The sequence below is a fragment of the Pagrus major genome, chromosome 20 (genome assembly GCF_040436345.1).
Source record: "Pagrus major chromosome 20, Pma_NU_1.0".
NCBI classification, from domain to species: domain Eukaryota; kingdom Metazoa; phylum Chordata; class Actinopteri; order Spariformes; family Sparidae; genus Pagrus; species Pagrus major.
The window spans coordinates 4540922-4564173 of NC_133234.1; the positions used below are offsets into that span (position 1 = coordinate 4540922).

Genomic DNA, 23252 nt, shown 5'->3' on the forward strand with positions numbered 1-23252 from the left:
AAGACAGTTGATATTTTTGCTCAACTCTTCTACTGTCAGATAGCTTTTTCTGAGGTGCACCTGAATTACAATGATGTTAAAAGAATATGTGCAAATTGAGATTCTTTCACCTGTTGTTGCCTGAAGAAAACAAGGGTTATCAAATTAGAAAATTATTTAATTACAAATGAGTCCAACTTCATACACTTTTGAAACACTGTGAAATGTGTCATCAAGATAACAAGAATAATCCACAGGTCTATTAGAGAGCTGAAATAACTGATTGATAAATGGATATAAAAAATCAGTCTAAAATGATATTGCCAACTGATTCAGGTTCCTTACTTAAAAACAGTAGAAATGCCATAATCTAAAGATATTATTAATAATACATTATACAATAGATATGACTACTTTATGTTGTAATTTGTCGATGAGTTGCCAATTCTAGATGCTATACATATTTACTGGTTTGTGTAATACTAAAGCACTGCAACAGATAAGTGTAAAATCTTTATCTATTAGGGATACAGGAGACAAAAGTAAATTAGCTACCTTACAAGACATGGATAGACAGCTGAAGGACTGCACCAGAACAATGGCCATTTTTATTTTTTTTCTTCTGCCCTTTTATAATCATTTATAATTAGAGAATTTTAAATTCAAGCATTTAATAATGTAGCATTTGATCCAGAATGTCACGTCAGACTATAATGACCAAATTTCTTACACAGAGATATTGTGTTGTGATATTATGTCATTTATCTTTCTTGACCAACTCTTACATTATGTGAAATTTTGCTAGTTGATGCAGTGTTCTTGTGTCACAGCATGAGTTTAGAGCTTGCAGGCCTTTAGTGTACCTCCTTACCCTGCTCTTTGTATCCATCTGTGTTGTTGCCAGCATTGACCACTGTGGCATACACCCTTTTAGCCACTGACTGCTTGGTCAGTAGTACTGCCACTGCTGCCTCAGAACGGCAGTATCCATTTCCTGGTCAAAAGAAGGTACAAACTTCATATTGGTATTCACACACACACACATGGACGCAGACTGCATCAAAAAGTATAAATAATGCACATAATGCACAGTTAAATCAAAATTACTCCAAGATTGTGATGAAGAAATACACATTGGGACATTTTGGTTTCACCACCTTGATCTTGCCATTTGCCAACTACTGTACGTCTCCCATCTGCCTCCTGCCCCCTCCCAAGACCCTTTGATCCTATCAACTATATATTACTGCAGGCCTGAATGTAAATGCCCCCGTCCTGTCTATTGTTACTTGTATTTGCATTACATCTGATGGAGCAGATGCTTCTTTATGTCTTTGTTTTTATTTGTAATTATATTCCAACTGATCAACTTCCTTTTTTAAGCACTAACTGATCACTGCTTTACTGTATATATATGCCTCCATTTCATTTGCTCGGGGTCAGCTCAAACTTTTTCATTTAGGTCAGTGTACTTCAAGGTCAATTCAGCACGGTTGATGTGAGGATGGATCGGCTGGAGGGACAGATGAGCGACTAACTGCATTCTCTGGTTGTGCCTGTGTTTTGGTTGTGGTTGGTTTATAAAACTACAGGCCAGTGGTGGTGCTGATACAATGAAATTGCCAGCTGTACTCCCCGGTAAACACATCGACCTCTTAAGCTCGCAGCTGTGTCTCGGGGATAGGAAGAATGGGAAGACTGGGTGTTCGCAGGGTGGGCTGCCCCTCCACACACACAGAGCTTGGACCAAGCAGTACTACCATTACTTGGTTTCAGCAAGGCAGGGTTTTCCACCAGGCTGCTTGTTGAGGGGCAGCCCGTCCTTCTGACACCAGGCCTGTTTGCTCTCTCTAGCAAAGAGACATTGCAGCAGCGCAGAGTTACTCCGGAGGAGAAGTGTAACCTGAGAAGAACAACAGCCGGTTAGGAGGGACTGCCACAGCCTAAGAGGTCAGTGTGTTCACAAGGGAAACTTCAGGTAATAATCCCCTATATTAGCACATACATTAGCTGTGTGTTATGTAAACCAACTGTAAGAAAAATACACATAAGCTACAAATAATATACCCTGTAAGTCTGGCAATAACTGTTTCCAAAACCCATTTACAAAACTTACCAACTGATGAGGCAACAACCAATCACAGCAGAGCACACAGCAGAATGTCCTGCCCCCATCCATTCTAGCATCAACCATGACAAATTGACCCAGAAGTGTATTGACCTAAATGAAAAAGTGTTTTGTGAGATCTGAGATCTGGCATCTCACATCTTTTTTCTTTTCTGTTTCCCCTTCTTTTTTTCCCCATGTCCCTTCCCAGGCTCTGTAGATAAATAATGTATGTTAAATAACAATTTATTCCATTTAATGATAATGATAAAAATCATCAGCCAACAAGTTAAGGTCCAGCACCACAAAGATCAATGGGCCTCATGCATGAATGTTTTCTTATTTTCTCTCCTATTTTTTCTTGCACAAAGTAATGAGAGGGAAATAAGAAAATCCCATGTGGGATTTGAGAAATGTGCTGACAGCAATGTCTGTACTTACCTACCTGAGAATGATGATGTTAACTTTAGATCTTAATTTGCATGCATGTGCCAGGCAATTTGTAATGGGCATAGGGAAACGCCCCAATAAACCTGTATAAGAGCAGCAGGCTTAAGTGCCATGTGGACAGCAAACATTTCTTCAGTATAGATAGAAATTTTACTGAATAAAGTTTGGTTAAGATAAAAAATAATCTTATTTGTGTGTCTGCAGTGAGGTTCTAGGCAGAGACAAGCACATGGGAAAAAAGTGTTATTGCACCATCATCTCTCAGAGGACCACCAACATGTGAGTTTAGCACTCAATGCTATTGATCATCAGAAATGAGTCTACCAAAAAGGCAACAGGATCAGTTTGAAATATGTCGGAGTAACTGTATAGTCTGTGGGAGCAGCCTAAGTTAGCTTTTAGATAAAAAGCTGCATGGGACAGACTGCACACTTTCAACTTCTCAGTGAGATAACCAACTCCTTTTCCCTCATTATTGTTATTAGGTTCCCTCTCAACATTGGGTTTAAAGCTGAAATATTGCCAAAAAGGCGCTTTTGCTTTTTGTCTCATCAGTCAACTCTAGACTCTAGTCACAGCAGCAAGCCTAAACCCTGTATAAAATAAATGCCATTACAATTTTCTGCCGGCTCGGTGGTCGGCATGAAGCTGGACCCTCTGGTGACAGTGGCAGAGAGGAGAACTCTCAACAAACTGCAGGGCATCCTGGATAATGCCAACCACCCTCTGCACACTGTCATTAGCAGCCAGAGGAGCCGGTTCAGCGACAGGCTGCTCCTTCCAAAGAGCCGGACAAACAGACTAAAAAACTCCTTTGTCCCCCGTGCCATATATATATACATATATATATATATATATATATATATATATATATATATATATATATATACACACACACACACATACATACACAAGTGTGTGTATATAATATATTTTAACTGTATTCTTACAGTGTTTTTTATACTTATTTATTTATATGTATACTTTATTTATATGTATACTTTTATACTGTGTGTGTAACAGTGCTGTGAGTGACATGGAGCTTCAATTTCCCTGAGGGAACCTCCCAAAAGGATTAATAAAGTCGTCTGAGTCACCTGTCCAGGATGCTATCGCGAAGCTCTCTCCACCTCGGATATGCTTGTCCAATGTTTACACGTGATTTATTCCGTCTATTGTCACTCTCCCTTTTAGACTCTCGTTTCTCTACATCAGTCTTCCTTTTTTTGGCTTGCTTAGCCATGTACGCTTTTGTTGGTAATGCTGGGATAGCGGCTTTTCCTGCCAGGACGTCCGCCGTTGCACCTTCACCACCGATGAAAGGTGAACGAGCATCGACTTTGGTCGAGCAACCAATAGGAACGCCCAAAACAGCTTGCTCTGTAAAATGAACTGTGATTGGCTGAACACTACCGTCACGGCATTGATTTTTTAAAGCCTGAATACAGAGCCAAGAGGAGACACAGAAGTCCAGTGTTCTGTCATAACACTATGAATTACAATATGCTGAAAGGTTATTATTGATTTTTGACCAAATGACGCCTAAAATACACACCCCAGCTTTAAGTATAGGCCTTGGTCATTGCACATTGTAATAAAAGAGATCTGCTTGAATTTCAATAAGGTGAAATGAGTTGCTGTCGGGTATCAACGCCTGTGGTCAAGTCCCACAGAACCATCAACCTCCTATGTGTGTTTGTGTATGTTCCATGATTATTAATATTTCACAGCACTAAATGCAAGTTGGCTTTGTGTGTATTGTCTTACGTATGTGTGGTCCAAGGCACTCTTCAATTTTGATATTAAGAATAAGCAAGAAGTATACAAGTATTGATGAATGGCACGTTTCTTAAATCGTTTGCACATTTTAAGATCAAATCTGTGTGTACACACACAATTCATGTAACCTGACAGGCCAGATGGTTTCTTACACAGAATCATCTGGAAAGATATAACTAGAAACTGTTTGGAAAAGGGTAGGTGATTTGGTGAACAATCTGTCTATAAACATAACCTGACTACTTAGTGAAGAGCAAAAACATATATTCCATCAAGGAAAGCCTCCTGTGCTGTTCCTAGCTCTTCCTTCAATGAAATATCCTTTTCAGTACTAATACAACTGATACTACAGCAGCTACCCTGCCCTCTTGAGGAGCTGCCATTGTTGTTTTTCAAACAAACAATCGCTTCTCTTGCTCACCTCAATCAAGCCAGTACCTGCCATCTATAACTCCCATTAGATCCTCAAAAAACACTGATTGGTTAAATGTGTGTGTGTTCAGTCAGCTTGAAGCCAAATTATCACATGATCCTGCATATCCAGAAGCTTTGGAAGGTAACACTTTACGCATGAGGCCCATTATACTTACCCTGAGCCACAGATGTGAAAACAAAATTCTTGCCTGAATGTATTTTAGGCTTGTATTAGATAGGGAGAGATGGTGAAGAGATGACAGGAAACAAGGGACAGGGAGATGCACCAAAGGCCCTCAGCTGGATTTGACCAGGGGACATTGCTGATCATGGTTGACATCTCAAACCACAAAGCCAGAGGAGCACAGTGCAACTTTCTTTTACCTGATGAGTCAAAGGATTTGCAAGTCCCTTCAGGACTGAGCATGCCCAGTTTCATGAACTGCACTGAGGTGTTCGGTTTGAGCAGCAGGTTGACTCCCCCCACTAGAGCAGCATCACACTGGCCTTGGCGAATGGCATGGAAGGCATTTTCTAAAGCCAGCAAACTGGAGGAACAGGCTGTGTCAATGGCAATGCTGGGGCCTGGAGAAGGAGAAGAGAGGAAAGGAGACTGGATTAGAACTACAAACAACATCTGCAGAAAACAATAGTAAATACTCGATGTCATTCAAAATGTGGAATGATTCAAATTGACTACATTACATTCACTTTAAACTAGAAAGCAGTCCAGCAGCACTAACTATGGCTGAACAATGCTTTATATTAATCTAATGAGAGCACACATTTAGTTTTTATTTCGGTCTACATCCATGTCTGCTTGAAAATACATACAGTGATAGCCATATTATCAGTAATACTGGTACTGGAATTCTGTCAGCTATGCATGAGGATTATTTGTACAAAATTGATTGGAACTGCAATGACTCAGAAGCAAGTTCATACAGAGTGTAGTTAAGTCCGAACAGTACATCACCTCTCTCGCCTCCTTCCATGACATCTTTTAACTATAAAGCAAGGAATCTCTGCCTGTCTGAATTTGTGTCCTTTGCATATCTCAAGAACCATTCATCCAATCTACTTCGCTCTTGGGTGGTTTGTTACTGAGGAACCAAGAAAGCATAAAGTGTCACACTTGGTGCCATTTGGACACGCAACACATTCAATGTGAATACATTTTAAATAAACAGCAAACACTGCACTGTTCAGCAGAAGGGCGGGGCTGACGGCTCAACTCAGATTACTTTTCATTACCCTCAGTGTGGAGTGTGAAGTAGCTTAGATGAACGGTTCTCGAGAAAGAAAGCAAGACAAGAGGCCAAGCAATCAAACATGTACATGCTTTCATACTTTACTTTTATACCATTTATCTATCCATTCCATTTTGTATTCTGTTGGTTGCATCTTATGTCTGCATGCTTCATTCCAGTTGAATGTTTGCATCATTCATGCTTTTGCACTTTTGTTTTGACAATAACATCCCTGTTATTTCTTATCTTACCATATTTACTGGAATGGTCAAATTAACTTTTGCAGGATTAATCAATGCTTTAATTCCAAAACATAGTTAGCAGTTTATGAGTGGTTAGAACCATCGCTATTCCAATACAAGCAGATTATTGCAATAGTTTAGGTCACTTCTGGGTATTAAATAAGGCAACAACAAAACATTTACAACAGGAAAAAAGAACAGTTTTAACAGTTTGTATTTTCAAACTAGTATACAAGTATTTAGTAGTGTGAACGAATGTTACTAACAGTGAGTATGTTCCCTGAGTCTAGAAATGCTATTTTCATGTGAGTAATGTTTTGTCAATGAAAAGGGAAGACGCAGAGCCATAGAAAAGTATTCACACATGTTGTAGGCTGCACAACTTGGAAGCAGAACACTTTTTTGACATGGTGCTGGGTGAGCAACATCCATTGGGACCCCATCGTGAAGTCTGGTATTCAGCCTAGTCTTAGCTTAGTCAGCTTAGTCTTAGAATTAGCCTTAATGCTGGGGCATTATCAGACCAGCATCAAACTTACTGCCAAAGAGTAAAAGCACATATTGGAGCTGGCTGTGTGGGCATACCGCTGAAGTCAAAGAAGTAGGAGAGTCTGTTGGCCAACATGGCACGTTGGCAGCCAGTCATGCTATAGCCCAGCAGCTCCTCTGGATCTCTGCTGAACGCTTCACCAGCCTCAGAGCCACTCACCCCGATGTAGACACCCGTCTTACTGCCACGCAGTGCGGCCGGGTTCAGTCCTGCATCACAACATTTCATTGTGTATAAATCAGTCGCTCTGTATTTCATCAGGTAGCCTCTCTCAGATCATGAGCTCTTTTTAGAACTAAACCAGAATTTTAAAAAATGTGAAAATACAAAAAACAATTCAGTTCCACTTTCTAGCAAACATTTACTGTATTCTTTTCCCACCCTTTCTAGCTAATTTCTCTCATATTACTGTCCACTGCAGATCTGTAGTGCTGAGTCTTTTCAGCCCGTCTCCTCACCTCCATCTACAATAGCCTCGTAGGCAATCTCAAGCAAGAGACGAAGCTGGGGATCCATGGTGTTTGCCTGTTTGGGGTGGACTCCAAAGAAGGCTGCATCAAAGTGGCTGATGTCCTTCAGTTTGCCATTCCTCTTTGGAAGACCATACAAACCTAGAAAACAGCAAGAGCGGAGAAAAGTAATTTTATGTTTACATTGCAAGTACAGAGTGTTTTTCTTTCATATATGGCAAATCATCAAATTACTATACACGAGTTCCTGAGATTTAGAAAGAAAATGGGGAGCTACAGCTGATGAGGCATCCCTTCAATTAATTTTGAGAAATATGGGATCCTCCATTGGCTGCCAAAGAGTTTTTTGGAGGATGATGTCAAGGATAAAAACAAGCAGCAGCCACATTGAAGGGATAAAGTGAAGCACTGCAGTTGACAGGAGTTTACTTCAGTTTGGATGAACTGAAAAAAAAAAAACTTCAACGCACAATCAAGGTGAGCAGCCACTTTTACATACAACAGGTCTTCCTGTGGGATGAAAGACCACTTGCGCTATATGCATGTACAAGCACTGACGACGGTTTGCAGGCACAATTGTACCAAACCTGGAGACCTCACTGCAGTGGCAGTCCTAGCTTGCATGACGCCCTGGGCGAACCTCACCTTCAGCGCCCCTCATCAAGAAGGCAGAGTCTGTTGTTGGCTCTAAGCTTGTCACCCTGGAGGAGGTGGCGGAGGACAGGATGCTGGCAAAACTGCTGGCAATCATGGACAATGCCTCTCACCCCCTCCACAAAACTCTGGACAAGCTTAAGAGCAGCTTCAGCAACAGACTCATTCAACCCCGGTGCCTGAAGGAACAGCACAGGAAATCATTCCTACCTGGTGCCATCATTCTTTATAACGCACACTCCACACATACACACATAACACACAAATAATGCTCTTTAAATTACTATTACTGTAAATACTGCACCTTATCCTGTTGCACCTTATGTTCCACTTACCTTTTCTCTTCGATACCTCAGTATTTTATTTTATAGCTACTTAAGCATTTTATTGTATATAGTATTTTATTGTTTTTTGTATATTGTATATAGTACTTTATTGTTTCTGTAATTTTGATTGTATTTGTACTTGTATGTACCCGCTGCTATGATCACCTAATTTCCCCTCAGGGATTAATGAAGCGAGCTGGCTGGCTGGCTGGCTGGCTGGCTGTCTTTACATTAGTTGTGCACTATTACACGAATCCCCTGCGTCACCGCTCCCCTGCACCAGTAGGTGAACCTATCCGCAAAACTTTGTGCACATTACTTTTCCTTAAACTGCGATTTACTATATTGACACTCTGTTAATGAGTTTGGGGGTTTGGGGTTTTTTCATGCTAGAGAGAGCAAAGTTAGCCAATTTCCCCTGCTTCCAGCCTTTATTACACTAAGCTAACCACCAAGTGACTTCAGCTAATAATACAGACATGGCAATTTCTCGTCTCATCTTCTTACCTGACTCATACAAAGACAGCACGAAGTGTATTTTCCAAAGTATTTAACTATTTCTTTAAAATAATATCCTGTGTCAAATGATGAATGTCATTTTGAAGAGACATGGAACAATGAGATTATGTATAGTGAACCTGTCATCATTAAAAAGGTTGTCCATAGTGAAGGGTCACCATGCTCATCCTTATTAAACTGCTATGTTTAGCACAAGCAGAATGAGAAAATAGTTCATTTAAACTGATTCACATTTAATTAAAAAAAATTCTAACCACTAGTGCTGAGCTTACATACTGAAAAAGGGCTAGCCGAAACCTTTCTGCTTGATGCCTTGTGTGTGGTCTCAGCAGCATCAGCTTGCCCAATCCAACCATTTCAGCACATGAATGTGAGCTTAAGATGGTTGCCAGGCACTGAGGAATGGGTTTCTTTATTCATAGGAGAGGAAAAACTGAAGCAAGAGAGGATTGAAAGGAGTGGGACTGCAGAGATGAGGGAGAAAAAAATATGTGAAATATAACAACAAAATTGAGGGAAAATTGGCATAGAATGGAATGACACAGAATAACAAGTTTTGGTTTTCTATGCATTTTGGCCTTTTGTACACACGTAAACAGTGTTTTAGGTTGCTGAAGATGGACCTATTGGAAAAAATTGTCCAGGATGAAGATATTCAGAAACTCCTTTGTATGTGTTTACATCTGGACCAGCAGAAACTTTGAAGAAGATTTTTGGAAGAAGACAGACACCCACGTTTATCAGTGTTTTAAGCATCATTGGCAAATATGAACTTGGAGTATATGTTATGATATTGGAGTATTTGAGTTTGTATCTTGACAGAATGGATGTTATACTGTTAATATTTAGAAAGACACAAATGGACATTAATAATATAATGATGCAAAAGAGAGACAAAATTGGCTGCTACATATATTTACATATACATATACATACATACATACATACATACATACATACACATACATATATACACATATCGCCAATCGCCCATCGGCTGAGTCCATCACGGTTGGTTTCATTTTTGGCGATTTTTTTGGCGATTTTTGTCATTTTATTTTGCTTAATTAATGGTCTGACTTCACAGAATTCAACACGGTACATATAGTTCATAATTACTATGCATAGTACAATTCAGTGTGCGTGTATTGGAACTGGCAGCTTCACACGATTTCCGACAAGTCTTTCACAAAATGGCGGAGCTGAAAGTAACGTTAATTCATAAACCATATTTGAGAACTACATCAAAAAAAGATGTGCAGTTGTGCACCCCGATCGTTATAATAGGACAGGTATGTTATCCTGATGTCCCACCTGTTTGCTCATTTAGAGGCTGTGAGCGAATGCGTCCTTCTGCAGCCTCGCCCCCTGCGCCCGCAAAGCACGCTAAACTTTTTTTGCAGCATTCATGTGGTGTCGGAAGATCCGAGTTGCCGAGTTGTTTTTCTGACATGAGGTGGCGTTCATGTGAATTATCCCATTCTGAAAGTCATTTTTACATTTTTCCGACATCACATGAATGCAACATCCCCCCTCTTTTTTTTTTTCTCCGCCACACACACAACTGCCGAATATATCGGCAACCGCCGGTTGATGGGCTGACGGTGGGCGGTTGGAAATTTTTAACATATCGCCCAACCCTAATATATATACATATATATATATAATATATATTGGGTCCTTTAAAATCCTTGACTACATTATTTTTAGTAGTAACATACATACATAGTTGCTCTGTTTAAAATAAGCATCCATAAAGTATCCTTGTGGCCTGGGAGGTTAATCATAAACCTGTCCCTGTTTCGAGTCAAGGAGGGGACCTTTTTTTTGCAAACCATTCCCTAACTCTTATTCCCAATACTTCCTGTCATCCCTCTACTGTAGTCAAACACAGGCATAAAATGAAAACAAAATTTGTCCCTATCCAAAAAACAGTCCAAATATTTTCTGGACTACATGGTAATAAGCCATTGGTGTTTACTGTATTTTCATCCTCAATGACATATTTTTTAAGTACCACAGGGCATTGTTAAAGACTATTTTAAATTAAGTTGCCAATCAGTACAGCAAATCTCTTATTTTTGCTCCACACAGCAGAATAATTCCATCAAATCCAGCTCTATGAGCGGTCTCACCTGGTGTCCACCGCCGGTTGTCCTCTGTCACCATGTCCACACCATTGATGAGGTTTTCCCAGAATTCCTCCAGGTTATTAGACTCTGGCAAACGGCCTGATATCCCTGCTATTACTATTTCATCCATAATGAATTACTGTGAACAGACAGACAGCCAGAGACAGAGAGACAGAGAGAGGGAGAGACAGAGAGAGAGAGAGAAACAATAAGTGATTTTATTCATTACAGTGTGTTTAGATGTCAGAGTCATTATACATTTCTGGATTGCACAATCAAATATATTCTGTGAATGTAGCCCTGTCAATGTTACATTTACTGAATATGTATAAATGTCCAGTGGAGTATGCTGGTGATGTGTTGGCTGTGAATGAGCCGGTTCTATGCGAGACATTTTTTTTCCTTATACAAGACAGAAAACTAGGATGATAAACATACAGTTGTAGTCAAAAGTTTATGTACACACTTGTAAAGAATAGGGCCTGACCGATATGGATTTTGGGGGGCAGATACGTATATTAGGGAGCCAATTAAAAAATCAAGTGTTACAATTACGTCTAAATTTACGTGGGGCATTTTGAAACTCAGACATTAAGCATTTTTCTTACTGCAAGGAATGTCTACATGACTAAAGCTTATAATTACAAATGATGAATTTATTATTATCTTTATATTTAGGTAATAGGTACAGTAGGTGTATAAGCAACATAATAAGTAAAGTTACTGGCAAGACATTATTTGAAATGCTCCTCTCTAATGCCCTCTAAACATTAATTCACATTTTATCAAACTAAGAAGTCCGGTGTAGTTTCTTATTCCTCAAAGTGCACCGGTATTTACATCCTGCTGTGAGTTTCAAAGTTTCAAATCACTAGTGCAGGCAGATCCCTCTTTTGTTTGTGTGTCACTCGGTTGCTCACAGCAGGATGTAAATACCGTGTGTATCTATCGCGAGTTCTCGTTGATCTTGTCTGGTGCGGCTTCCGTAGTGCAAGCGGCTGTGAGGGAGACTCGCGTGAACGCGGGAGCGTGCCTCCAGGCAAATATAGTATAGTGACTGTTTAGGCTATAAAAAAATGCACTAAATGACGTTGTTTCTTGTAAACTCTGGATGTCGCCACTTCAGGACACTTGGATTGGAGCGGACGAGCAGTATGGAGGAATACTACAAAGTTTTTGTGTAGTTTTCTGGACCTTTTTGTCTCGGGCACAATTGACACCTGTATATGGATTTTTGCTGCAGGAGGGTACCCCCGCGGGTCTCCAGCTGCACTTTGAGGAATAAGAAACTACACCGGACTTCTCATCAGCATGAGGGTGAGTCGATAATGACTGAATTTCGTTCTAGAGTGAACTATTCCTTTAAGAATGAATAATTGTGGGAAAAAAAAAAAAAAGAATGAATGACAGCTAGTCACTAGCTAGCACCAGGTGGGTGTATATGGTCACCTAGTGGGTGATCGGGGTCACACAAACTAAAAATTTCTTTGTCAAATCATATAGACGTAAATCCCAGGGGGACAAGAGCCCCCATCCTGGGAAAATATGCCACACATTTTGCAACCATGATGTTGTAAAATTATAAATAAATTGACCCTGATATCCCTGAAATGGAATTTGAATTTCTTAATGCATGTGTGGCTTCTAAATCAGCTGATATTAAGGATAGCTGGTTCAGTGATTGCATGGACAACTGGCAGTAACACTGTATCTTTGTAATACTGACCAATATATTGTAAAAAAAAAAAAAAAAAAAAAAAAAAGGTAAAGTCCTGATGGGAAACTTAGTATGTGGAATAGCTAAATGCCTTAAAATTCATAATCACAGCAAAATATGAAGTGGGAAATTTCAAAAAGGTCCCTGTAATTAGGCAGTAATTCAATAGTAACCATTCACACGGATCATGTTTATGTATTGAAGCAGATGTAATTGTGTTGGCGTTGACTGGCAGGTTTGGAAATGAAGACTCCCTTAAAGCACGCATGAAAGAGCACTTACAGCGGACAATGTTGTCTGCTGATAGACTGCTCTGTACATGACTGAGCATTGCCATGTTGTCCTGTGTGTGTGTGTGATTTTCTTTGTTCTTTGTTTCTAGGCCAGGCCCTGTCATGTCAACAAGGCCACACCTGCCAACCAATGAGCTTGCAGCTTGGGACAGAGCTACTCTAAATTAAACCCTGTCACTACCTCAGTGTAGAGCAGCTAGGATGGCTGCTATCATCTTCAGATTCATTCCTTCATTACATACTGTACAAACTTTAGAAATGTTCAACACACTGCCTGAGCCTACATGGTATGCCACATATAATTAAGTGGAGCTTCATGATGCTGACTTTCTCCTGACACATTATTGTTTTCATGTGTGAAAATTAATGTCCATCATTTGTTCAATCTTCATGATGAAGTTGTATTCTCAATAGAGTCACAGTGGTACAAGGAAAATCAAAAGCCTAAAATTCAGTTCCCAGCTGAAGATAGACTGGAAGCTTCAGATCAGTTTTTGTTTGTTTTGTATCTCTCTAAATGACACTTTCATACAGCACTAGCTGTTCATGCTGTGAGATAACAGTGCTAGTAAAAAGTCAGTACATGAGAGCACCATGGTGAGTGTAAGCTGAAACACAGTATTATAGTTTGTTAAATGTTGCCTAGGCCCAGAATTGAACACTATATGTGTAAATCATGCACAATACAGAGGTGGGTGAAAGGAAAAACAAACAAAAAAAGCGTGTAAAACTCAAGTCATTCTTCGTGTCCATGAAGTCAATACGGTCCCCACGATATGAATTTTATCATCTGTCCAACTATACGCATTGACTTCAACAAAAATGCGGCTTTACAGTATATCTAGAGCTATGTTCACTCAGCTATCCACATTAGTTTAGGAGTATTATTATGAGGATTTACTGTGGTCTCCTAACAAGCCTCCATAACAGCTTCAATGATGTTCATATGCCTACAATGCCGTATGATTTACATTCATTTCATACTCATAAAATCATCTGTTGGCTTTCATGGTGAGCAGATTGGGGCATTATAATCATGGAGGAGAAAACACATTCCCATAAGGATAGGTTGTTTAATCACAGGAAAAAGGGAATAAGGCATAATAATCTGTTTTACAGCAACTGATCCATCAAGGGAAACAACCCAAACAATGTCCATTTTCATTTTCTGTTGGACTTACTGATAAATCAGCTTGGATCCATTTCTGTTATTCAAATTCACTTCAGAACATTTAATACCTGATTGCAGGTATTACAGTTATACAAACCATTGAATTATTTTGTATTACATGCTATATTATTTATGAATATGAACAAAGCTCAAAAACAAAAAGGAGACAAAAATGGTGAGTTTCACAATACAGAATAATGTGATGAAATTAGGGGTGTAATGTTTGTATTTCCCTAATGCATATTTAACAAATATAGGCCATTAGAATCAGAATGTATGCTCAGGTAGAAGCAAGGACAGTCAGTGCGGCTGGCTGCCCTGGCCCTTTCGGTCTTCCAGTAGCTGAAAGGATTTGGGCTCCAAGATACAATGACCTGGGATTAGGCCTAATGTAGGACCTTCAGTACATTATCTAGCCTCACCTGACCCAGATCACATACTAACACCCTGAACATGACTTCAAGCATAAGCAGACTATGCGCTAGCTGCAAGCTTGGTTGATCAATATGTGTGCCATACAGTTACTCAGCACTCTATAAACTGCGTCTGCCCCACTGCAGCCTCATACTGTACTGAACATCATTCGAAATTAAATTTTACAAGAATGACTGCATTGCCTTACAATTATCCCTTATTACATTCCCATCAACCCTAACATTCCTGCTATTAGACTGCTTCACTCAACCAGCAGCACGCAACAAGACCTGACTTGACACATAGCCTAATGGAAAGAACCTGAAGGTGGAAACACAATGACGACAAATGCCAAACTCTGTCATTACTCAGCAGGTAACTATATGATCCCCTTTCATTTGAGTGAAGAGGACAAACTTGTTCCCGGATTGCAGAGTTGAAACCAGTTAACTTCATTTCCAGATGAGTTTCTCTTTCTCACACACTTAGTGTCATGCAGGGTTTCTATGAAAACACATCCTTCAATCATGCTCCACCAAAGTAAAATTGGTTCATATACAGTATGTTGTTTCTATGTGATTTATTGCTGTTATTATATTTGTGATGATCAAATACCCATTTAATTTTGTGCTGAGAGAAATCGACTGAAGCAGATTACCACACATTAATACATCGTGTGATATTCAAAAATTGGTGGTATGTGTTTTGTTGCTTAATGGGTGACGAATAAACTTGAATTTAGTGCTGGGCGGTTTCACGGTATATGACTTTTTTTTTTTCATGCATAATCAGGTGTTCACAGCATTTTCTACTGGTTGAGAGAGGAATTAATGCAGTAGATTGACTTAGGATGGTCTATTTTACTGTCATGATGAGTTAATATTGTAGAATAATTCCACACTAGTAGTAATACAGGTTTGCATGGCCCCAGAAAATGATGCTGTTTACAAAAAAGAGCCACTCATGATTCTAATAAAGTAAGGAATCAGAATGCAAAGACAACTGCAGTCAAAATACAGAACTTTTACTGTGCAAATTTCACAAACATCTTTTATAAAACCAATAGCCTACAAAAAGTAGTGCAACTTGTAATAATTATACTTTTGCTTCAAGTTCAAGCCCAGGTACATTACACAGTATTCAAGTAAATCTAAAAAGGAAATATAAAACAAGTGTGACTTAGTGAAGAGGCTGCGGTTCCAAAGGAGGCGTGACGGTACACGTCATGATGACTTTTTGTTGTTTTTTCCAAGGTGTTTCGCGGTGTCCTCCTGTTTATCTAAACATGTACCTACTGACTGTTTATAATCACATGGATGCTGTTATAATGTGCTGTGATTGGGATCCTGACACACCAAACACCCTGGTAAATGACAAAGTTACATTTTTCTCTTAATTACATAATCGCCATCAGTAAACGGGACACTGTCTGACTCTTTCACTTGCGGGGAGGGAGGCTGTTTATGGGGGAAAGTTAACTGAAGTCTCGGTCGGGAGGTCTGATCATCGTGGTGATTTTTTTCACTGCGACAAACAGTTGGTGAGTTAAAGTTTTTTGCCGGGGACAGACGCTGTTTTTCGGCCAGAAATAGTCGGTCGGACAGACACTTCTCCACGAATAACTGCGGTATTTTTTTCCTCATATAAGTTGCCAAAGACACGACCAGTTACTACGCTACTGTTGTATGGTCATGTAACGTTGCTTTGTGGGATATTTATCTATATTTTGTTGAGTGAAGGACCTGTACAGTTATCAGACAGTGAACACCATTAGACCGACACACCCTCGCTCCGTGCCGCCGGCTTATCCGTTCACACTGGTTCGGTTCGCCAATACTGCGCCTCTGATACTACCTCCGGAGCCGCATCATAGGTGCAGCGAAATTTCACTCCTCGCCGCATCTGAGACTTTCACACAAAGGAGGATGCGGAGAATTGGCGCAGGATCCCCGCATGCAAACGGTAGTGTGAATGAGGCTAATGTCTATCCTATCCATCTTCACCGTAACATAACACCAGAGCACTACTGTTTACCCTCACCACGCCTCGCAGTCGCACCATGCATGTTTAGAAGCGCAACATTGAAAAGGGTCCGGTCTGAAACAGTGTTGCGCAGCGTAGCATTCCGAACGTTGTGTAATCAAATACACCGGTATGGCCGTACATTAAAAATTCATATCATAACGAAAATATACACCGGTATTCGGTGTGAACCGGTATACCGCCCAGCACTACTTGATTTAGTTTGTATTACATTGTATTACATGAGCCTTATAGATAAACCAATTGTGCGATGTGTTTCAGGAAAGATGGTGGACTGCCTGACAGTTTCTTTTCAATAAAACCCCCTACTACAAAACACACAAATCTTTATGTAATTATTCATTTCATGGTAACTCAGCCATGTTGTAGCCAGACACTCTTGTACCATTCAGTCACCATACAAGAGGGAATTTCAGATTTTTAGATTGACTTTTTAATATCATTCTTCATTTGGTTTGTTCTCATCCGTGGTCCATGCCCTACAGTGACAACACCACATGTAAAAATCACCTTCAAATTGTGGTGGAAAGTCTTATTTAGAAGTGAACAAATAAAACATGATTCACACAAGATTGACTTTGTGTAATTTAATAAAGTGGCAAAAGCAAGAAGCAAACAGAGTTAACCAATTTCAGCTGAAAGGCCAGCCTCTAACACCAGGCATACCCTGGCAGAGACTGACCAAGAGTCACAGACAAAGTTACAGTTTATAGTACACTCAGAGAAACCTTGAGAAAGGGAGATTTTCCCAAAACAATATCCAGCTGGCCAGACAGCCTTGGATGTACCCACAACACCAGAAATGTGCTACTGTGCACAGACACTTTCACATAAATCAGCGATGTCACTGTATAAAAGCAAATCAAACAGTTCATACTTAGGCCAGGTCATAATTCACAATGCTTAAAGGTGTAATAAACCTTATTTATTAAGTGTATAGGTCAATACGTGAATATGTGAAATACAATAGTGCAAGGTAATGCAAGGAAACAACAATATGTGTGCTTAAATGCAAATTATACATTTTGCTACTACACAAATCAGTGCAGGAAACTGTGAGTAATCTGAATGAATAAATCTACCAACCAGTCACCCTGGAAGTTGTGTTTGTAAAGTTTAAGTCTCGGGTTGATGGGGGCCTCAATGAACCAAGTCATCATGCTGGGCAAAAACCCTCATTTGTATCACACTCCTGAGACAAAATGCCATAAGGAAAGCACAGCATCTGACAGCACTGGCACATATACTGCACAGTGACCAACACAGCTCCAGCATGCATGCACGCCTTTATTGCTCTATCTATCTACCCTTCATAAATTGCTTAATATTTTTGAGAATAAAATATATTAGAACGACTATGGGATTATCTTTGGGATCTGGTCCACCAACATCGATAATCTTCATCAACAGCAAGCAGACAAAGGGAACCATTTCCAAAAGTTAATATAGCCTATAACTCACGGAAATAGAAGCTGCATGTAATTTATGCCGAATAAAAGCGAAGGTTCGTGTACAAGTTAACGACCTACGTCGATTCTGACCCAAAAATGTCAAGTCATAGTTAATTAAAAGAGTATTTTCATTTTCCATATAACGCGAACCAGCGTTAATAACAGCAATGCCGCATGAAACAGGCAGATTTTCAGTGTTTCATTTAGCTGAGCCTAAACCTATTGTTCTATATAACTTTAAGAAATGATGTCACCCAAACCGGGCAGAGACGACGTTAGCAGTCGAATCCAGCAGCTCCTACCCGTTAACGAGCTTACCTGTCTTGCCCAGACCGGTCTGGTGTCCCTTAAAAATCACGAATTGGAACCACTTGGTGAAATGTTAGCACTTGCTTCACATGTAGCTATTCTCTTGGTGATTTCTGGTAGCTTTCCTATGATGGTCCACGGTGGTGTTCCTCTGACTGTAAGTGTATGGACAACTCTCTCTCTGTCTCTCTGTCTCTCTCTCTCTCTCTCTCTCTCTCTCTGTCGTTTCCTCTATAAGGTTGACGTTAGCCTTCGTGCTTCTTCAGCTCTTTTTTCTCTGAATTTAAATGTCTCACATTCTGCTGGCCACGCCACATGGGCTGACAGCTTGGCTTGGCCGCACAGTCCAATGAGAAAAGAGGCAGAGCTTTCGGATCCAGCCAGTGATGGGGTAATTCGTTGAACGCCCTCATAGTCACACACAGAGAGAAAAAAACGTTGAGACGGGGTTACTGGAGTTCAAAGTGATTCTCCTCTCTGTCTCACCACCGCTCTAGCCATCGTATGACTAAACGGGAGCAGCTGCATCAGACAACAAAATGACACTGTCAATTTGACTAAAACCTAATAAAATGTGGTAAATACTTTTTGATCGGCGCATTTGACGACGGCTGATGGATTCTTTTCTACATAGATTATTCGCAAAAGACGCACTTGATCAAAATACTTTTTTATAGGCTAGCTATGTATTTCATTTTGATTGTGCTGTTTAAATTCATAGGCCTATATTTCAGTAATTGGACGCTCAAAATTGACCCCGCGTGTGTGACAGATCTTGAGACTTTTTCAGATCGCTGCCCAGTTGCAGCATCTAACTCTGGATGGAGGTTATGTTTTATTCCTGATCACCATTAACAAAAGTATCTTATTTGGATAACACTGATTTGAAGACTTTTGTCGGGTGATATGCTATGGAGAAACATCGTACGCAACCAATGCTCTAGTCGAAGCTTTTAGTGTAGGCTAATGTCCAGGACTCAGCAAAAACATTTCCAAAATGATTCGCAAGCAGCTGGAAAGTTAAGCTATATTCTTTTTGATAATGGATTGGATTAATAATCAATGGATACATGGATTAGGCCTATACTTTTCATCTTAAAATGTGGGTATATTTCTGAAAGTGCCATAGTGGCTCTGTGAAGTCACCCTCTAGTTAAAAGATCAGGGGATCAAGAGTTTTATAATTCATCCCCCAGGAGTTACGAGTGTATGTACAAAATTTCACCATTTAACAGTTGCTATGGCAGTTCACTCATAACCAGTATGTCAACCTCACGGTGGCGCTACAGGAAAAGTCAGGAGATCGCCAAAGTAATTAGAATACAATGTCGTGAAAACTAAATATCCGTGCAAAATTTGACACAATACATTCAGCTGCAGAGATATTTCAGATTAATTCAAGTCCAGGTGACCACTGTTTTAATTAGACTACATAGACTGGATATAAATACTACTTCATTTGGTAATATCTTGTTTTCTTCTTAATTAACACTTAATAAAACAATTTCTGGAGCATCTACTGTAACTGATCATGGTGGGCTTTGTCACATAGGCCTACATCATCAGTTATATTTTGACCACTCAGGGCCATACAACATGAACATGAATAAACTCTGATGTAGTCCTCTGTCTTTTCTTTTGTAAGCTCAAACGCTGTCTGTGAACCTTTATCATGTTTACTTTAATATTTCATAACTTAAATTGAACATGAAGTAACGACTAGTGGCTGCACATGTGGACAATTAAACTATTCCTGATGACATGTAAATTGGCCTATCACGAAGCGTGGATGTGATGCTTCATCCAATCACAATCCACTGAAGGGTGCTGTTGGGAGATAGGGTGATTAAAAGGCGGGGCCCAAGTGATGACGTAACCAGGAATGCTCGTCTGACTCGGGGTTACTGAAGTTCATAATTTTAGATAACATGATGTTCTAAAGAAAGTCTACTGACCTACTATAGCAGGACAGTGATGATAACAGATTTTAAAGCACATAGTGACTCTGTGATCAATGGAGAAACAGAAAGATGGCTAAATAAGCTGAAATAAAGGAGCTCTGCTTTATTTTTTGGACCTGCATAACAATTACAATTAATGCACACCAACTATAAAATGTGAGTTTAGTAGACATAATTTACAGATGATAATGTTTAATAGAAATTTCTATAGCCATATTGTTAATAGAAATACCTTTTAAAGCCCATGTTGTTTCTCAGAATTCATTTCATGGCCCATGTGGTTTAATGTAAATTAATTCCATAAGTGCAAAATCACAGAACTGTGAATTGTGCTCTGCAGCATTATTTATGTATGAGGAGACCAATTTCTGGAACATCAGATAGTCTTAACAATGAAGGAGATGGTATTTTGCTCAAAAAACAGCATCTGCACATTCTGAGAAAAAACATTGGATTTCTCTTCATATATAGGCCATGTGGTACCAACAATAATGATGAGCTGGGGACATCACAGTTCATGGTTGGTAGACTTTTTGGGCAAAACTTTGCTTCTTTTTCCCTGATGACTCACTGTCAGATTTTGTAGCAAGTGATTTCAATCAATGAAAATAGACAATTTGACCAACAAATTTTAAAACTTTAAAAAGGCAAGTTTACAATGTTTACAATAAAATACAGGCACAAATACAGGCTGAGTAGCACTCCCCATGACCAGCATACTGACAGACTGTTCTGTATTTCTGTGTCAGTCTTTATTATTGTAATTTCTAATCTTGCTGGTCTTGTCAGGAGCTCCAGCTCTGCTGGTCTTAGCAGTGTTTGATGGTGGTGTAGAGGGGTTCCTCTGCTGCTGGACCTGGGTTGGGGGCTGGCTTTGGAGGGTAGAACTAATACCATGCACTATCATCTGGACTCCAGCACCACCAGACTCAGCCACCTCTCTCCTGCTCAGCTCACCTTCACCTTTAGATGCAAACAAAAGAGGTGCAATTTTAATGGCTGTTACGGATGACACATTTTCTCTTGCTGACATGTTTAACCAAGTTTAAAATTTGCGGCTGTCTGATTTGATCAGTTATCTGATGTGTCTGACCATCAGGAACAGGAAAATTATTTAGATCCATCCCTTAGATAAACATTACGATTACATTACTTTTATTCAGCAGGTGTTTTTACTCCGCTAGACTCAGTTCCATACAGGCCTGTGTGCCCTCCACATAATTGTCATCTTGTAACTCAGAACTAGGACAACATGTCTGGAACTTCCCCAGAAGTCACCACAGAAACCATCCAATGAATCACAAGTATGCACAAGGATTGTTTCCTTAATAACGTGAATGTGGAGTGCTTACATTTGTTGTGTAAGTGGAGCGATAAAGATGAAAATAAAGTTGAAAATAAGCTGGAACGAAATTTGAAGGGAAATAAGAGCACGCACCAAGAAACCAGTCTTTTTTTTCATATATTATCTTTTATATTGTGTGTATTTTAATGTGAATGAAGATTTAGATACAGATATTATATTTCTAAACATCTCTGTCTCTTGCTCTATTTTCATGTTGCTCTGTTTCTCCTTGCTCTCAATGAAATAATAACTTAAACTTAAACAACTGTTTATTATCTGTAAGTGTACTGAAACCTTGTGTGAGGTTTGTCTGGTTTCACAATTATTAGATGGTATTATGCTTATCACTGCTCATCACTCAGCCTGATCTGGAAGCTGCTCTGGTTGAGAAACTGTCCCCTGGAGAGCTGACAGACACTGCAGCCAAAAACACACACCCCTCCCTCCATCTGTCCATCACTGATAAAACCACTGCAATGGAGGGGTTGTGCATTTGCGTGTGTGAGCATGCTGGTTTTCTGACCTGACATATGAAAGACCCGAATTTAATCTTGAATAAATAACAGCAATATTATATTTTAAAAAAGTATCAATCTCCAAAGAAAGTTTTCAGTGTTCAAGCCAAGTTATTCTGGTGTGGTTACCTTCTGAGAAAATAGATGGACTCAATCCATTATCCAATCTTTCCCATAGATCCTTTAATGATGGAAATGATTCCTCTGATGACAATTGTGACCTGGACAGACCTGAACAGTGCTGGGGCCCTACATCCAGGAACATCTGTAATTTGCGAGGGGAAGGAGTGTCCTCGTTGTTCTTTGAGCTCTAAAGAAGAAGAGAGTAAGTACATTTTAGGATGTTTTATCTACAGGGAATGTAATGTATCTAAATATATATACATATACATTACAATACAACGTTAAAACCACTGATGGGCGAAGTGAATTACATCTATCTATCTATCTATATATATATCTATATATCTATATATCTATCCACATGTCTATATGTTTATCTATCTATACGATACGATACAAAATACTTTATTAATCCCCCAGGGGGGAAACTGAGTGTCACTATACATATAAGACAACAACAAGTAGAACAATAAAAAAGACATACACATCTCAAGGCAGTACAAAATAAGGGGCACAGCACCATAAATAATGAATAGTGTAAACATTAAAATGACTTAGATTGTTCACAGTCCAAGTCATCAACATCATATCATAATCACATCAATTAACAGTGACAGTCAGCAACAATGTTCATTAAAAAACTTCACTGCAGCTGGTACAAAAAACTTCCTGAATCTCTTAGAAGAGAGCCACACCCCAGCAAACAACAGCATAAAACAAAACACTAGCTAAAATACACTGATAAAACACATGCAGGAGTGACTGGCTGACATCAAAGGACCTGAGCTTCCTGAGGAAAAATAACCTGGACTGGGTACTTTTTTTTTTTTTTTTAACCAATTTTTGGTACTACTGTCCTTTCCCAGTCCAGCGTATTATCCACAAGGACACCAAGGTACTCAACTACCTCAATGGCCTCATCTTTAATCAGGACGGGGGTCACAGCAGCTTTTTTATTTCTAAAATCAATACTAAGCTCCTTGGTCTTACTTATATTTAAAATTAAATGGTTCTCATCACACAAAAATCATCTAGGTT

General features: G+C 39.5%; 2 protein-coding genes across 3 annotated transcripts in view; both read right to left on the minus strand.

Annotated features, from left to right (window-relative positions):
* fasn (fatty acid synthase) overlaps positions 1-18544 on the minus strand; it is a 112744-nt gene extending 94200 nt beyond the window's left edge. For both annotated transcript variants that reach the window (XM_073489331.1, XM_073489330.1), the window contains exons 1-6: positions 18280-18544; positions 10876-11011; positions 7230-7382; positions 6807-6980; positions 5114-5314; positions 851-973 (exon numbers count right to left, since the gene is read on the minus strand). In XM_073489331.1, coding sequence (XP_073345432.1) covers positions 851-973; positions 5114-5314; positions 6807-6980; positions 7230-7382; positions 10876-11002 — 778 coding nt within the window. In that variant the 5' untranslated portion in view covers positions 11003-11011; positions 18280-18544. The remainder of the gene's footprint in view (positions 1-850; positions 974-5113; positions 5315-6806; positions 6981-7229; positions 7383-10875; positions 11012-18279) is intronic.
* Positions 18545-20299: 1755 nt separating this feature from the next.
* The window catches only part of LOC141015329 (uncharacterized), a 48063-nt gene continuing 45110 nt past the window's right edge, over positions 20300-23252 (minus strand). The window contains exons 4-5 of the mRNA XM_073489335.1: positions 22221-22401; positions 20300-21194 (exon numbers count right to left, since the gene is read on the minus strand). Coding sequence (XP_073345436.1) covers positions 20977-21194; positions 22221-22401 — 399 coding nt within the window. The 3' untranslated portion in view covers positions 20300-20976. The remainder of the gene's footprint in view (positions 21195-22220; positions 22402-23252) is intronic.